General features: G+C 48.0%; 1 protein-coding gene across 4 annotated transcripts in view; it reads right to left on the bottom strand.

The window, feature by feature from the left end:
• The window catches only part of IGF1R (insulin like growth factor 1 receptor), a 257,133-nt gene that overhangs the window by 190,472 nt on the left and 51,149 nt on the right, over nucleotides 1–15,512 (bottom strand). For all 4 annotated transcript variants that reach the window (XM_081831580.1, XM_081831581.1, XM_081831584.1 and 1 more), the window contains exon 2: nucleotides 8,459–9,004. In XM_081831580.1, the coding sequence (XP_081687706.1) occupies nucleotides 8,459–9,004 (546 nt within the window). The remainder of the gene's footprint in view (nucleotides 1–8,458; nucleotides 9,005–15,512) is intronic.

The following is a 15,512-nucleotide window of genomic DNA, read 5'->3' as shown; positions in this document are numbered from 1 at the left end:
CACACACACACACACACACACACACACCCGCTAGCATTATCCAAAGAAGAGAATAAACAGGCACATGCTCCAGCCTGGAGCAGATGGTTGGCTACCTTTACTATGTGAGACCGGCAGTTGTCACAAATAAAAATGTACATCCTTGTTATCTTTACCAAAAACTGCGCCCACTGTATAACCACTTTACTGCTCTCTGCAAAAAAACACATTTAAAAAAAGATAATATTTAATGTTAGTATCAAACAAGAATCTTATTGTTGATATTTCTTAAATTCTTCCCAACACCAAGCTTGCAAGCAGAATCAATTCATGGGGTTTGATAACCAAATAAATAGAGTTTATGTGTAACTACAGAGACCCCACTGGCATCCTGATGTAGACATACGTACCTCACTGGATGTTCTTTAAAGATACAGCTTATCTGGACAGACACAAGAATTTGAACAATTTGGATTAAATTAGCAAGAACCACTCCTACACTATGCCATGCTATTTATGATAATTGAATTTTTGTAATTTAGAAAAAGCAATAGAGAAAGACCATTTAAGATATGGCAGTAAACAATCATGGTCAGTCCAGTTTAAGGCTCGGAATTCTAGATGGTCTCCCACGGCAGCTCCGAGATACTTTAACTTTTAAAGGACTAGCAATGGCTATCATTTCCCAAAAACCTACTACCAGCTAGGCAGTCTGTCTGGGACTTTACAAGTTCTGTACCTGCCCATCCCTGTTTCACAGATGGAAGAAGAGGTCTGGTGGCCCCCTTCCAGCACCTGGGAACACATGAGGCTGATGAATGGGGTCCTCTCAATTCACTGACTATTCTTAAACCTTTGCCATATGATACCACTTGTCCATACAGGAACATGGTGGGTGGGTGGGTGGGTGTGTGTGTGTTTGTGTAGGGAAGCCTAGGTGGCTCAGTCAGTTAAGCTTCTGCCTTCAGCTCAGGTCATGATCCTGGGGTACTGGGATTGAGTCCCACATCGGGCTCCTTGCTCAGCGGGCAGCCTGCTTCTCCCTCTGCCTACAGCTCCCCGTGTTTGTGTTCTCTCTCTCACACACACACAAATAAATAAATATCTTTAAAATAAAATAAATAGATCCCGTTTTGTACAAAATTACATTTTCTTGCAAATATCATTGTTAATATGCCACAATGGTCCACAGGGGGAAATCACAGGTGTAGGGCCACCTAAACGTGCTTGAAGACGAGTCAAACAGAGGTGGCAGGCATGTGACGGGAGCTGTGGTCTCCAGGGAATCCACACTATTGTCAAGGGTGGATACCCTCGAAATCTCAGGAGTGAGTCCTAGCCAGCCCCATGACATCCTAAATACTGCAGAACAGTGGCCAAGCGGATACTGCAGGAGCACACTCTTCCCTGGAGGGCCACGCCTCCTGCCAGAAGCCCTCATCACTCCCTGGCCTGAGATGACAACCGTCTCCACCAAGCTCTGGGACCTGCTCGGCTCCCGTGCCTATTCCCACAGCGCAGTTCACACGGTTACGGGGCTCCGCGGGGAGCTATGTTTCCAAAGACTGAGAAGACAGGCCAGATACAGAATAGAACCCAGAATGGTCTAGATTTTGGATTTTGACCAGGGGCTCCTTCTTCCACATGGAAGGTTTCTAAATTGCTTCAACCCAGATTCCCAAGTTATGCACAGTGATAAACAGATGCCTGCTCTGTTTAATATCCTGTGTGTCACAGTCAGAAAGATTGCATCTCCTGCTACCAGCATTCCTGGAACACTGTGGCTGCCTCTCCTTTGCTCCCGGTCAGGGGAGCATTCCATCATAGGATGGTGCTCGGAGACCCCGCTTCCTTCAGCCTGAGTCCCAGGAGTCACACTGTAGACTAGAAGGAGGTATGTTCCCAATTCATGGCTTCCCGCTTCACCATGAGCCAAACCTAACTTTTGAACCACCCTGTGCACTTGAGTTGAGCAATGCAATCTAGGACAAGGTTAGCCACGGGCCCACACAATCCACGTCATCCCCACTCTAATCAAGAATGTCACACTGCCATAAACACGAGAAAAAGCAAGACAGAAATATTAATATAACAAAAGAGACATTTTAGGAATAGGAAGAAATCAGGACAGTCTTAAAAGTAGGCCCAATTGGTAAGATCTGAAGGGACTCCAGATATTTCCAAATACCTAGAATTGCAAAAATCACCCTAGGAGAGTTATTCTGAAAGCCTTTTACTCTCAAAGATGAGATCCTTATTTAAAACAAAACAAAACAAAAAACTTCTGAAGGGAGCCCAGGAGAGCGACACCTTGATCAGGGGACAATTAGCCAAGAGCAAAGCCTTTCAGGAACCAGGCCCAAGAACTAAGAGACGGGGGGATGGGCTAGGAGGGGTTCCAGAGAGCCATGGACACAAACGGCTTCACCATCTTGGTAACAAGGGTCGACAGTCAGGGAGAACAGAATGTGATCTCCATGCTTGACTATAAAAGGCATAGAAATGAGGCCCAGGGGCATGTGACCCCCTTCTAAATAAAGATCACCCCCACACTGGGAGCAGCTGACCAGAGCAGGGGCCTTCCAGGGGAATCGAGACAAGCTCCTACCGACAACACAACACCAGAACCCGCTCAACGGATTGCCTTCTCGTCCACGGTCCATACGGCTGTCCCGGCTCCAGCTGGAAATGCAGGTCCCTCTCCTCATCCACCTGGGGCAGTCTGGAGGGCCGTAGTGTGCAAAAACCTGGCGGCCGATCACACAGCATTTCACAGCAAGAAATACCCCTCCCTGGAAGCTTAAAACTTGAAGGCGGGAGGAGGAATTAAGAAGAAATAATGCATATCACATGCATGAGGTCTCAGAGACACTGTGCCCCTCACCTCACCCCGATCCAGCAGGTGATTTACAAACACTTAAACAAGCCCCCCACCTGTCCCTGGCAGGCCAGATGTACCAATCTCAAAGAAAATGAGGAAGAAATCTCTAAGAAAATGAAGAAGGGGAACCATTCCACTGTGAGAAGGATCTGATAAACAGGAACAGGAGAACCTGTGAGGGGGATTTAAAAAAAAAAAAAAAAAAAGGTAGAATTGTCTTTTTTTATGCTACCTGCCTTCACCTGAAGTCCCCAATCTCATCAGTGAGGTGGCCACGAAATGTTTTCCTTTTGTCAATAAAGGGAGCCACTTACTGCCTCCTCACGCAAAGGCTCCAATCTGCTCTTTTCCTGGTTTCTCATTTGGAAGGCAGTGGGAAATGCAACAGACTCCGGGACCGCTGTTCCCAGTCAATGCCCTTTTAATTGAAATGAGACTGTACCACCAGCAAAGCCTGTTTCCAACACAGCCAGGCTTGCCACCTTCACGCATTTCCTGGCAAAGACCAGGCCTTCCCACGGGCAGTAAAGTGATTCGAGTAGATCCCAAGCTGTTGGGTTAAGAAGTACTTGGAGACACTAAGTTTAGTAGTAAGTTTTAGATTTTTTTTTTCTTTTTTTGGTTTGTGGGGACGGGGGAGATCTCTAGATCTGCAACCAAGTACCAGAAAGCCCCAATGGCAAGCGAACCCCAGACACCACTTAGGCAATTCACTGGGCAGGAAGAGAACCACAAGTCCTGCCAGAGGATCCACCCCCGTTCCCTCCCTGTACAGGTTGGCCTTCAGCATGTAACTGCTGAAAAAAGTAACGAACAGTGCTACAGGCCACAGCTCAACTTTTAAAATGATCCCCGTATTTCTCCACCATCTTCGGCCTTGAATCACTCTGACAAGGGCAGGAGAGAAAGGAGCCACTGCCGGCCATGGCTGACCCTCCCTGCCAGTGAAGAGCTGGAGACGGTTTTGGTGACAGCGCTCCTGGGTAGCAAGGACCGACCGGGAAGATTACACAAGAAACATCCGCATTTCACAAGCCTTGAATCTTTTGGCTTGCCAAGGACTGTCATTACACACTGATCTCTGCTCAAGGGGGGAAAGAGATCTTCCTGACCATAAATCTTTCACAAAGCAGGTGCCGCACTTGCCCCTGGGGTGACAGCCATGCTCTCCAAGACTCGGAGAGCACGCCCAGAATTTACTCGGCGGTGCAGAAAGGGCCGCTGCCAGGTTTCTCTGCGGCGAGAAACGGCCCACCGGAGTCTGCAGAGTCCCAAAGTCCTCCGCCAACAGACACGGAGTCTGCCGGTGGGGGCGGCCAGCTGGGCAGCCCAGAAGCACCATCACGGGCCAAGGATACTGCAGGCAGAAGGCAGGGAGGTAGCTTGTCGGGGGCATGGCCCAGTTTCATGACAGCTCATGGGCTCCTACTACAGGATTTGGGGGGTGGGGTCGCTATCGGTCAGAGTGTAGGTTAGGGAGCTCACTGGGCCCAGGCACAGGTGCGAGGAGGCTGGAGAGAGGCCATGTCACTGAAAGGACAGCAGGGGATAGCAGATTTGAGAAACATTTGGGACAGAAAGGGCTTGTCGTTCAATTGGAGGAGGAAGCATCCAGAGGACCCCTAAGTCTCTGACATGGGAGCGGGAAGCACAGGAATGCTGCCCCTGCAGGGGCGGGGGAGGGGGACACAAGAAAAACAACGGGTACAAGTGAGGAGACAGAGAAGCCCAGCAGACACTGAGACGCGCACGGTTGTGTGCACAGGAATGGATTTGTGGGTCTGGGGCTCACAAAGAGGTCCAGGTTGGAGATGATATTTGCAGGCCAGGTGCAGACAGAAGGATGCGGAAGCACCAGAAGGGACATCCTGGGAGAACAAGGACAGTGAAAGGGGGCCTAGGATGGAAGACTGGAGACCGCCAGGTATCAAAGACTCAACCAAGGAAAAGGAGCCAGCGAAGAAACAGCTGTAGGGACAGGGAGAGAAGGGCTAGCCGCGGGCAGGGGAGGAGGGCTCACCAGCGCCGAATGTCAGGGATACCGGTTACATTTTTACTGCAAGGAAAATGCTGTACACAACTTTTTTAAGGGTCAGTCACTTTTTAGGAGTTAACTCAAGCCTCAATAAAACCACCCCTCCAGGGGCGCCTGGGTGGCTCAGTCGGTGAAGCGTCTGCCTTCAGCTCGGATCATGATTCCGGGGTCCTGGGATAGAGCCCCGCATTGGGGTCCTTGCTCAGGAGGGAATCTGCTCCTCCCTCTCCCTCTGCCCCTCTGCCCTGCTCATGCTCTCTAATTTAAATAAATAAACAAAACCATCCCTCCAAGTCATAAGACAACAGAGAAATACGAAGTGTACAGGGAACCCATAAAGTCATCATTTCCTTAATGGGTCTATGAAGCTGCGCCACCACACAGTCATGATAGAAAAGAAGGAGTTTAAGGGAGAGCGTCAAGTAAAAACTGCATAGCGGCACTCCATAATTGAGTGTTTCTCCGTTATGTCAAAAATTTCACACACACCCTTGATCTGACGTAGCTCTCCAGATGCTCTCCCTCCTTCCGTAGGCAGCCCTGTGAAGAACAACTGAATGGGATTCTTCCACACTTCATCATTTTAAATGGCCACCTTAATGCTCATGTGCCCTTCACCTGGCTCCTTGAACAGTTCATCAGCATCCTGCTGGAGAGGGATAGGAACATCACAGTACTGCAGTGCTCAGAGAGAGACATAATGGGGAGGAGAATGCATGGCCATAGGGGGAGTACTCTAAAGAGAATGTGAGCCCCACCTGTAATTTCAAATGCTCTAGTAGCCGCATGAAAAAAAAGAAACAGGTGAGGGGCGCATGGGTGGCTCAGTCAGTTAAGCGGCTGCCTTCTGCTCAGGTCATGATCCCAGGGTCCTGGGATCTAGTCCCACATCGGGCTCCTTGCTCAGTGGGGAGCCTGAGTCTCCCTCTCCCTCTGCCTGCCGCTCGGCCTACTTGTGCTCTGTCAAATAAAAAAAAAAAAAAAAAACTTAAAAAAAAAAAACAGGTGAAATTAATTTAATAACAGTTTACTTAACCTAGTAGGTCCAAATAATTATCATTTCAAGACAGAGTCAATATACGAACTATTAAGGAGATACCTTATTTCTTCTCCCCTCCTACTACTTCTTTGAAATCCAGTGTATTTTGCACTTAAAGCGAACCTCAATTTGCACCAGACCACAGTTCAAGCATGCAGTAAGCCACATGTGGCTAGTGGCTGCCACACCAGCCAGCTCAAGTCTAAAGGGACTCGATGTAAAGGGAGAGTTCCAATTCAATGGGAAAATCTCTAAGAAACCTGCCCATGCTGGAGTTTTCCTGAAACTCCGAGATGAAGGGACGACAGTTTCCTTGAATGCTGTTCGTAATTTTCAATAAATACTCCCTTGTAAAATCTCAGAAAAACGTCAGCAGGGCTGAGACAACTGGCAGGGGAGAAGGCTGCAGGGTGTGGCCTTGGGGAAGCAGGTGTCCAGCCAACAGGCCTGTCCGCATCAGCCATACCAGCACCAAGGCCCAGTTTCTAATAACCCTTTCTTCTGGGTTTTTTTCCTTTTTTTTCCTGTTTCTTCTGGTGTTTTTCCTTTTTTTTTTTTTTTTTTAATACTCCAAGAGCCCTCTGAGAAAGGCAGGATCTCTCCCAGATGAAGAAACAGAGGGCCAGGCAATTTAAATTACTTGCTCATTCCTGGTCGCAGCTACCAGACCTGGACTCAGAACCCAGGTCTCTCCCCTGCTCCCGGCTTCTTCAACAACCAGCTGGTCAGAAACAGCCAAAAATCCACAGTGAGGCCAAAGTAAATATCATCTGAATCACTGAACAAGTGGCCACCTAATGACATTTTAAATAACACCTCCCTTTTGTATAGAGCTTATGAGTTTCCAAAGCGTTTTGTGCACACGTTTGGTTGCCACTAAGGAATGATATGGGACTGCCCAAAGGAACATTCTAAAGGTGCCCAACTCCGGCCCAGAAGGACTGGCTGGTCCAAGGTCACCCAGGCCACTTAATACCGCATCCAACATCTTCCTTCCCACTACACACAATGCCTCCCCGATGACGCCATTTTCTTTTAAAATAAAATTTTAAAATGTCAAGACTACTTAAAAAAGGTATTTTTGTTGTTTTCTCAAAACCAGTGGGTAACCTAATGATACGGTACAGTTTTAATCAATCACAAATGGGACTTTAGTACAGCACCTTCCTCCAACCCGAGCCAACAGGGACTCTTCGAGAGGCCTGAGGGCGTTCTTGGACATCCAACATCCTGGTTACAGCCAACGAGGAGACCCCTTCCCCTATTAATCAAATATTCACGGACACACCCGTGGAATGATAGCATAAAAGTGTGTGCTGGGTCAAAGAAACCATCCTTTTCCCGGCTTCCACCCTGGTTGGACAGAAAGAACAGCTACCTGTGGGGTCTGGCCTTTGATTTGTTTATTTTATACACTTCATGGTTTAGGCAAGCCTACCAATTTGGGATTCCTTGGCTCTTCATGACTAGCTAGAATACATGAGCTCCTTGGGTCTTTAACTGGGCCAACCATTAAATAATAGCTATTTATAGCTACCACACTGACTTCTAAACCAGGGAGAAGAACCTTCCTGGCCGACATACCTAAATGTTGCTGAAAGCAACACGGCAAAGGCCCAGGCTTGCCTTTTAATACCAAACAACCTCGGTCTCCAGGTAATTGATCACAATAATTCAAGAGTTTGGTTATACTCAAGAGAAAAATAAGCCTGTTGCCGATAAATAAGCAGCTTCAAAACATCATCCCGGACCCTGGAGAGCAGTGAACACATTTCAAAATTCTTTCACTAGGCGATTTCAGGAGATCTGGACAACTCTTTGGAGGAAAAAGGTAGAAAAAAAGGAAATGGAAGCCCGGGTGTAAAAGTGCACCCACTACATAGCTACTTGCAAGTACAGCCTGATTCGGGGATTCCTGGAAACCCCGCCAGGTCTCTCCCACCTTGGCGAGGTGCTCCATCATAAACCGGCACACCTAAGCATCATGACCATCCCTGGGGACCAAGGATGGGGTGCAAAGTCCCCACTTTCACAGCATGTGATCGAATTTTGACTTTCCCTTAATGCAACCGTATTCCAAGTAGGTTCATATTAAGGAAGTCCCACCATACCAGAAAAACATCTTTTCCCGCAAAGGATGAACGAGTCGATACGTAAGCAGCCCCTGACTGCTGGGACTGAGGCACCTCCAAAGCACACCAGGTCAGCTTTCTCATCAGAATCCAAAGCTCAAGGGCAGCAAACTCCTGACCCAGAGAGGTGGTGGATTATTTCTAGGACACGACGTGGAGGCTCTTGATGGCAGCCACGCCTCAGTCCTGCATTCCCTGAGTTCCCCGGATGCAAAAGGAAGCCAACCAAGACCCCCGCTGCAGCCCGCGGGTGGCCTCACCCTCAGCGCAACACAACCACACCCTCCCAGCAGAACCCCCAGCGGAAGCGCGCGTTCGGAAGAGGAGGGGGGGCGAGGGAGAGCAGGAGGGGAAAGAGCAGCAGAAGGAAGCCCCAACAGCGTCATCCTTACTTTTCTGGCAACGGTTTGTAGTCCAGCAACGATAGTTGTACTCATTGTTGATGGTTGTCTTCTCGCACAAGGGCTTCTCCTCCATTGTCCCCGGACACAGGTCCCCGCATTCCTTTGGGGGTTTGTTGCCCACGATGTAGTTATTGGACACGGCATCCAGGATCAGGGACCAGTCCACCGTGGAGAGGTAACAGAGGTCAGCATTCTTCTCAATCCTGATGGCCCCCCGAGTAATGTTCCTCAGATTGTAAAGCCCAATATCCTTGAGATTGGTCATCTCAAAGATGACCAGGGCGTAGTTGTAGAAGAGCTTCCAGCCGCGGATGACCGTGAGGTTCGGGAAGAGGTCCCCGAGGCTCTCGAGGCCGGCCACGCGGAACAGCAGCAGGTACTCGGTGATGACCGTGAGCTTGGGGAAGCGGTAGCTGCGGTAGTCCTCTGCCTTGGAGATGAGCAGGATGTGGAGGTAGCCCTCGATCACCGTGCAGTTCTCCAGACGCTTCAGCTGCTGATAGTCGTTGCGGATGTCGATGCCCGGCCCACAGACTGAGGGGAGACAAGAGGGCAAGGGCGGGACATGTCTGAGTTACAAGGAAATCGTTTTTAGAACTATTTCCCAACCCACAATATGGCCAGTTTTCAGGACACCTATAGTATTATGATGAAGGAAAGAAGACTCCGTTCTTCGCTGCAGACTAACGTTAGGTATCTAGGCTGTCAGGTGCCATTCACGAAGTGTCCACACTGGGCCAGACATCGTGAAACACACTCAGTGACCACAGGAGATGTCATCCCCATCCTACTTATGTGTAAACCACAGCTTAGAGCCCAGGGTCACACAGGAGCACGGACGGAGTCAAGGTTACACAGTCAAGGCTCCACAGCTGCCAGGATGCAAACTCCCCATGCCTCCTGCACAGCCCCGGTGCCCAAGTCTGAACCAACAGCTCAGCAGCCAAGACACAACAACTTACTACTGCATCCAGCCTCAAGGACACCAAGCAATAACGTCTACACTGGAGAACAGTCACCGTGACTTACAAAGTAGAGACCCAAAGAAGCAAGTTCTCACGTTTCTCGCTACCATCTGACACGGGCCAGGTGGCCTTGTGTTCTTCCCTAAAACGGTATGAATATAGATACAAAGCCTAATTTAACAGAAAGACAAGAATGTGTGATTTCTATGAATAAAAGAGGTATGCCATCTCAACTTCGATAAAATATTTTATTAAGAAAACAAGCTTCCTATAGAAAGGTTCGGTAAAAGATAGCAAAAAAAGACAGTAAAAATAATCAATATCTCAGCATCCAAAGATAATCACTATTGGGGCACCTGGGTGGCTCAGTTGGTTAAGCGACTGCCTTCGGCTCAGGTCATGATCCTGGAGTCCCGGGATCGAGTCCCACATCAGGCTCCCTGCTCGGCAGGGAGTCTGCTTCTCCCTCTGACCCTCCTCCCTCTCGTGCTGTCTCTCATTCTCTCTCTCGCAAATAAAAAATAATAATAATAAAATAAATAAATAAGATAATCACTATTAACAGTGTCTGTACCACTGATCCTTTCTCTAGAAGTAATTTAATTAAGGTAAAGGAAGTCAGACAAGAATATCTTCCTGCACTTAATATAAATATTTTACCAAGTCAATAAATGTCCTTCTATGTTACCACTTTAAGGAGATCGTAATTCTAGGGTACGAATATCCACCATGAGTTCTCTTATTTTTTTTTTTAATTTTTTTTATTTGAGAGAGGGAGAGAGAGCATGAGCAGGAGGAGGAGCAGAGGGAGAAGGGGAGGGAGATCATCTCCGGCTGACTCCGCACTTAGTGCAGAGTCCAACGCGGGGCTCGATCCCATGACCCAGAGATCATGACCTGAGCCGAAACCAAGAGTCAGACGCTCAACGACTGAACCACCCAGGCGCCCCTAGTTCTTTTATTTTTTTAAACCAGTCCCCTATCGTTGGATATTTAGTTTTTCACATCATAAACACCACTCCAGTGAACATTCTCGGCAAATATCCAAGACTATTTTCTTGGGATAAATCTCTAGAAGTAGAATTGCTGGACCAAGGCATCTGCAGATTTGAAGAGCTTTTGATACAACAGGCTCAATACTGGAAATTTTATTTTTTAAAATACTAGACATGTCCACAGACACAAACCTTGGTTAATATCCTTTCTTACGATTTAATAATCTCAAGCCTTCCATTAAAACTTCTCAGAGTCAAGTTTTCTGATTGATGTAATTCATTAATTTCTGGAGCACGCAACATGTATGATGCTGTAAGAGATGCAAAGACGCCAGGTCTGCCCTCTGAAGAGGCTCATGGTGAAGGCCAGGAGCTAAGACCCATGACAAACAATCTCCGTATGAGGCAGAAGGTGGTCAGTGCACACTGAAAATCCACTCTAGATGTGAATGGAACTAAGCAGGACAGACAGGGGGTAGCCTTGGAGATTCCTGCAGAGAGAAGGTCCTTTCTATTGCAGCGCCCAGGAAAGCTCTACGCGTGCCCTGGCTCCTGTAAGATGGGTGGGATTTAAAACTTGGGTATTAAGGGGCCCCTGGGTGGCTCAGTTGGTTAAGCATCTGCCTTCAGCTCAGGTCATGATCCCTGGGTCCTGGGATCAAGCCCCGCATCGGGCTCCCTGCTCAGCAGGAAGTCTGCTTCTCCTTCCAACCCTCCCCCCTCTCGTGCTCTCTCTTACACTCTGTCTCAAATAAATAAATAAATAAATATCATTAAAAAAAATAAAACTGGGTATTAACATTCCAGAGGCCAGAGGAAAGGGAGAACAAGATATATTCGAGGGACAGCAATGCTGATGGCCAGGGATGTAGAGAAGAGCAGAGGAAATGAGTTTGGTAGAGTCCAAGTCATAAAAGGTCACAGGTGGGGAAGGAAACTTTCATCTCAGGAATAAGCCCCCTCTCAAGACTCTTGAGTGCGAGAGAAGTCCAAGGGAGGCCTTTTTTGGAGGAATATTCTGGTATATAAGACAATATAAGACAGAATCAAAGTGGAGCAGGTAGGAAAAAGGGGAGAAAGGTCCAGCAGGGCTTAGAGCCATCGACAAGAAATGGACAGAGAATGGCAGGCAGGGGATGGGGTCCGGGGAACCCAAGAGCTGAGGAGCGGGCCAGGCTTGAGAACCTAAAACCTGAAACCTCATTTGGTCCAATTCCCTTCTTTTACTGGTAAGAAAATGAAGCCTCTACAACAGAGAAGAGAATGGAAGAAACCGGCACTCTTAAGAAGCTCTGAGAACATTCCATGCCGGACAAAGGCTGTGAAGGAAGCTTTGTTTCATTTTGTTTCACCTCATGTGATGCTTTCAATAGTACCTCACACTACGTAATATCATCGCCACTTTGAAGGTGAGAAAGCAGATTTGGAGAAGTCAAGCCATCCTTCACAGTAAAACTTGACACATGGTTTCTGGATAGTCCCAGCTCTTGGCATCCTCACCAACTGGTTACCTCCAAACCACTCCAATGACGCTTCTGCCCCAATCATGATACCGAACCACTCTTTGCAAAGCCCCTGATAACATTATCCAAGCCAATGACCAGTCCCTGTCCTCATGTGACTTGACCCTTTCAGCCACTTGACATTGCCTCCTTCTCGAGGCCTCTCTGATTCCACACACCCACTTGTCCCTCTTCTCCTACCTGACCTCTAAATGCTGACCTCTGGCCTCAGCCTCCCCCTCTCGGTCCTCTCATGTGGACAAGTGCCACCCATACCCTGGATGATTGTCAAACGCATGTCATTGGCAGCTCTAGAGTTGCACATCCGTCTGCCTACTCAACATCTCCATTTAGGTGTCTATAACTCACTCTCTTCCCCCCACAAAATCCACCTCCTGCGCTTGGTCGGTGACCCTCCCATTCTCTGAATTGCACGTGTCGAAAATCAAAGGGTCATTCCTGATTGTCGTCTCCCCTTACACTGCACATACCCAGTCGTCTTGGGCCTTGTGCTAACCGCAGTGTCAGACAGAGAGGAACACGCTTTATGTTCTCACTTACACGTAGAATTGAAAAAAGCCAAATGCATAGAAAGATGAGTTAGAATGGTAGTTGTCAGGGGCTGGGAGGTGGGGGAAATGGGGAGGTGTTGGTCAAAGGGTACAAACTCTTAGCTCGAAGATAAATAAGATCTAGGGATCTAAGGCACAGCGTGGTGACTAGAATTGACAATACGGTATTCTTGGAAGTTGTTAGAGTAGTAGATCTTAAATGTTATCTCCACACACACACAAATTATACTGATGTAAGAGGATGGAGGTGTTAACGAACTTTATTGTGGTAATCATTTTGCAAAGCATACATGTATCTAATCATCACATTGTACACCTTAAACTTAAATACATAAACGCTAATAATATCTCAGAAAAGCTGAAAAAAGAGTCCTCTTGGCTCCAGCTTCCAAGCCTGTGGGGAGCTCCCCTGGGGGAGCTGACGCCCCACTTCTTCAGGTCACTGTTCCCCAACCGGCCCGTTCACTTCCCTCCCAGTGCATGTCTGCCCTCCTCTGGCCCTCTTCTCAGCCCGGGGTCTTTCCCTCTGGTCTCTCCCCCTGCAGTGTCGGCTCCAGGAGGAGGGAGAATTACTGTCAATCTCCCCCACAAAGATGCCCCCAGGGCCTGAAGCAGTACTTGGTGCCTGGTGCGCACACCATTAATTCACATGTAGAATGAATGGATTGCACCACAATCTCTACTGCTCGAACCCTGACCTGAGCCACTGTCATCTTTAGCCTCGTCTACAGCAACACCTTCCCCATGGTCCAGCCTCTGTCCCCCAGTCCGTCCCTGACCCAGCACCACTCCAAAGGGGCTCATCCCCACCAACTTCTACCTCAGCTGCTAGAATGTTCTTGCTTCGCACACTGCGGCCCCCAAGCGCCTTCTCTCCTCATTCCCCTGCTGTCTGGGGTGGTTTCCCCAGTCACATGGATGCCCCCCATTCTCATCCCGTGGCTCTGCATTCTGTCACCTCATCAGAGCTTTGAGAGTTCCCCTCAGCTGCACCCCCCCATCTCCCTATTTTACCATTTTCATAGCACTTTTCATGTGTGAAAAGTGTCAGGACCTGAAAGGATATATGAGTTGAATGATCACTGTCTATTACCCTCACTGAAATCAGAGGCTCTGTATTGTTTGTTTTCTGCCTGTCTCTCATGCCGAACATCCGGGCATACAGCAGCTTCCGTAAAGACGTGCTGCCTGACTGGGGCCAAGGTGAGCCTAAGGTGGAATGGAGAGAATAAAGCATCTATCAGATATTTGCCACCAGAGTACTCTCAAAACCAAGAAATATCACCCAATGATGGCTTCAGGTCAGTGACTCATTGTGGAAGTCTCTTTTGCTTTTGTACTATTCATGTTTTCCTAGGCCCAGCCTAAAGTTTTATATTCCTGCTGTGTCATCAGAAATTAAGTATATTAGTTTGCTCTTAAATGATAAACAGAAGTTTTCTACAGAGGATCACTTGGATGCAATCTCTTATTGCATCCAATGTGTGTTTGATCATATTGTAAGGCATTAGGGCAACAAACTGTTTGCTATCCTTTCCCACAGACCAGAAAATTCAATACCCAGTGAAAGAGCAAGAAGACTCATAACCAAAGTTTGCCAAACTTTTATACTGTAATCAAAACAGACACTAGGAAAGAATCGGCTGTCCTCTGTCTCCCGCACCCCAGCCTGTGCAGACCACTCAGTTAACAAGCCACAGAGCTGGAATGGATGGATTCTTCAAGTGAAAGAACTGCCTCCACACTGGACACTTTCCCCCATTCAGAGAAGAAAAGAAAAAAAAAAGTAGGAAGAAACTAACCACTTATTCCTGAAGAGAAGACAAGCCCAAGCCACAAAGTGCGAGGCAGGACCCGGCCACCAGCTGTTTTGGATTCTGTAAGTGATACCGTCGGCCTTTGGGGTATTTTGTGATAGGAACAGAAAAAGGAAAACCCAGCTGGACCAGGAATGATAACATAGTGTTCAAAAGGCACAAGCCACAAACAGGAAAGAGAATACAACATGCTTCATCGGTGCCGTGAAATAATACAAGCACTGAGGGAGTAAATATTCCACACAGCGCATGAAAGAGAGACACGCCCTTGCTACTACTCAGTGATGATTAAAAGGAAATTGCAAAACACTGTTTTTCCCTTTTCAAAGCAACAGATACCCAAAAAACTCGACTTTAAGAAAGTCGAGTCTCTGTCATCTTTAGCCTCGTCTACAGCAACACCTTCCCCATGGTCCAGCCTCTGTCCCCCAGTCCGTCCCTAGGTGGCTCAGTCGGTTAAGCGTCTGCCTTCGGCTCAGGTCATGGTCCCAGGGCCCTGGGATCGAGCCCCACAGATCTCTGGAATGTGAGATTTCAGGCTGGCCCTTAAAGAATCATTGAAGCTTATGGAAATGAAGGCCAACGGGAAGCAGAAGGAAAGAACACAGTGGAAGGTAGGCACAGCGGGTCTGGGCAGCAGGCCCAAAACCACTGAACAGCAACAGCAGGACCAAAACAGATGGAGGACCACCAGTGTGGGAGCAGAGGGCCCGGGAAGGGATGAGGATGGGAGGGGCAGGGTGGCCTGGTACCCAAGCCCAGCCCCATTGGAGGCAGGCAGGCAGGTGAGGGCCTGGGAGGTAGAAATCACTTCCCCCAGAAAGGAGAACCCTCCTACACTGTTGGTGGGAATGCAAGCTGGTGCAACCACTCTGGAAAACAGTATGGAGGTTTCTAAAAAAGTTGAAAATAGAGCTACCCTACGACCCAGCAACTGCACTACTGGGTATTTACCCCAAAGATACAAATGTAGGGATCCGAAGGGGTACATGCACCCCAATGTTTATAGTAGCAATGTCCACAATAGCCAAACTATGGGAAGAGCCAAGATGTACATCGACAGATGAATGGATAAAGAAGATGTGGTATATATATACAATGGAATATTATGCAGCCATCAAAAGGAATGAGATCTTGCCATTTGCAACGACGTGGATGGAACTGGAGGGTGTTATGCTGAGCAAAATAAGT

Source organism: Leptonychotes weddellii, chromosome 9 (genome assembly GCF_054177405.1).
Source record: "Leptonychotes weddellii isolate Sample4059 chromosome 9, ASM5417740v2, whole genome shotgun sequence".
Classification (NCBI taxonomy): Eukaryota; Metazoa; Chordata; class Mammalia; order Carnivora; family Phocidae; genus Leptonychotes; species Leptonychotes weddellii.
The sequence above is the reverse complement of the archived record's forward strand: the minus strand, read 5'-3'. Positions and strand labels throughout refer to the sequence as shown.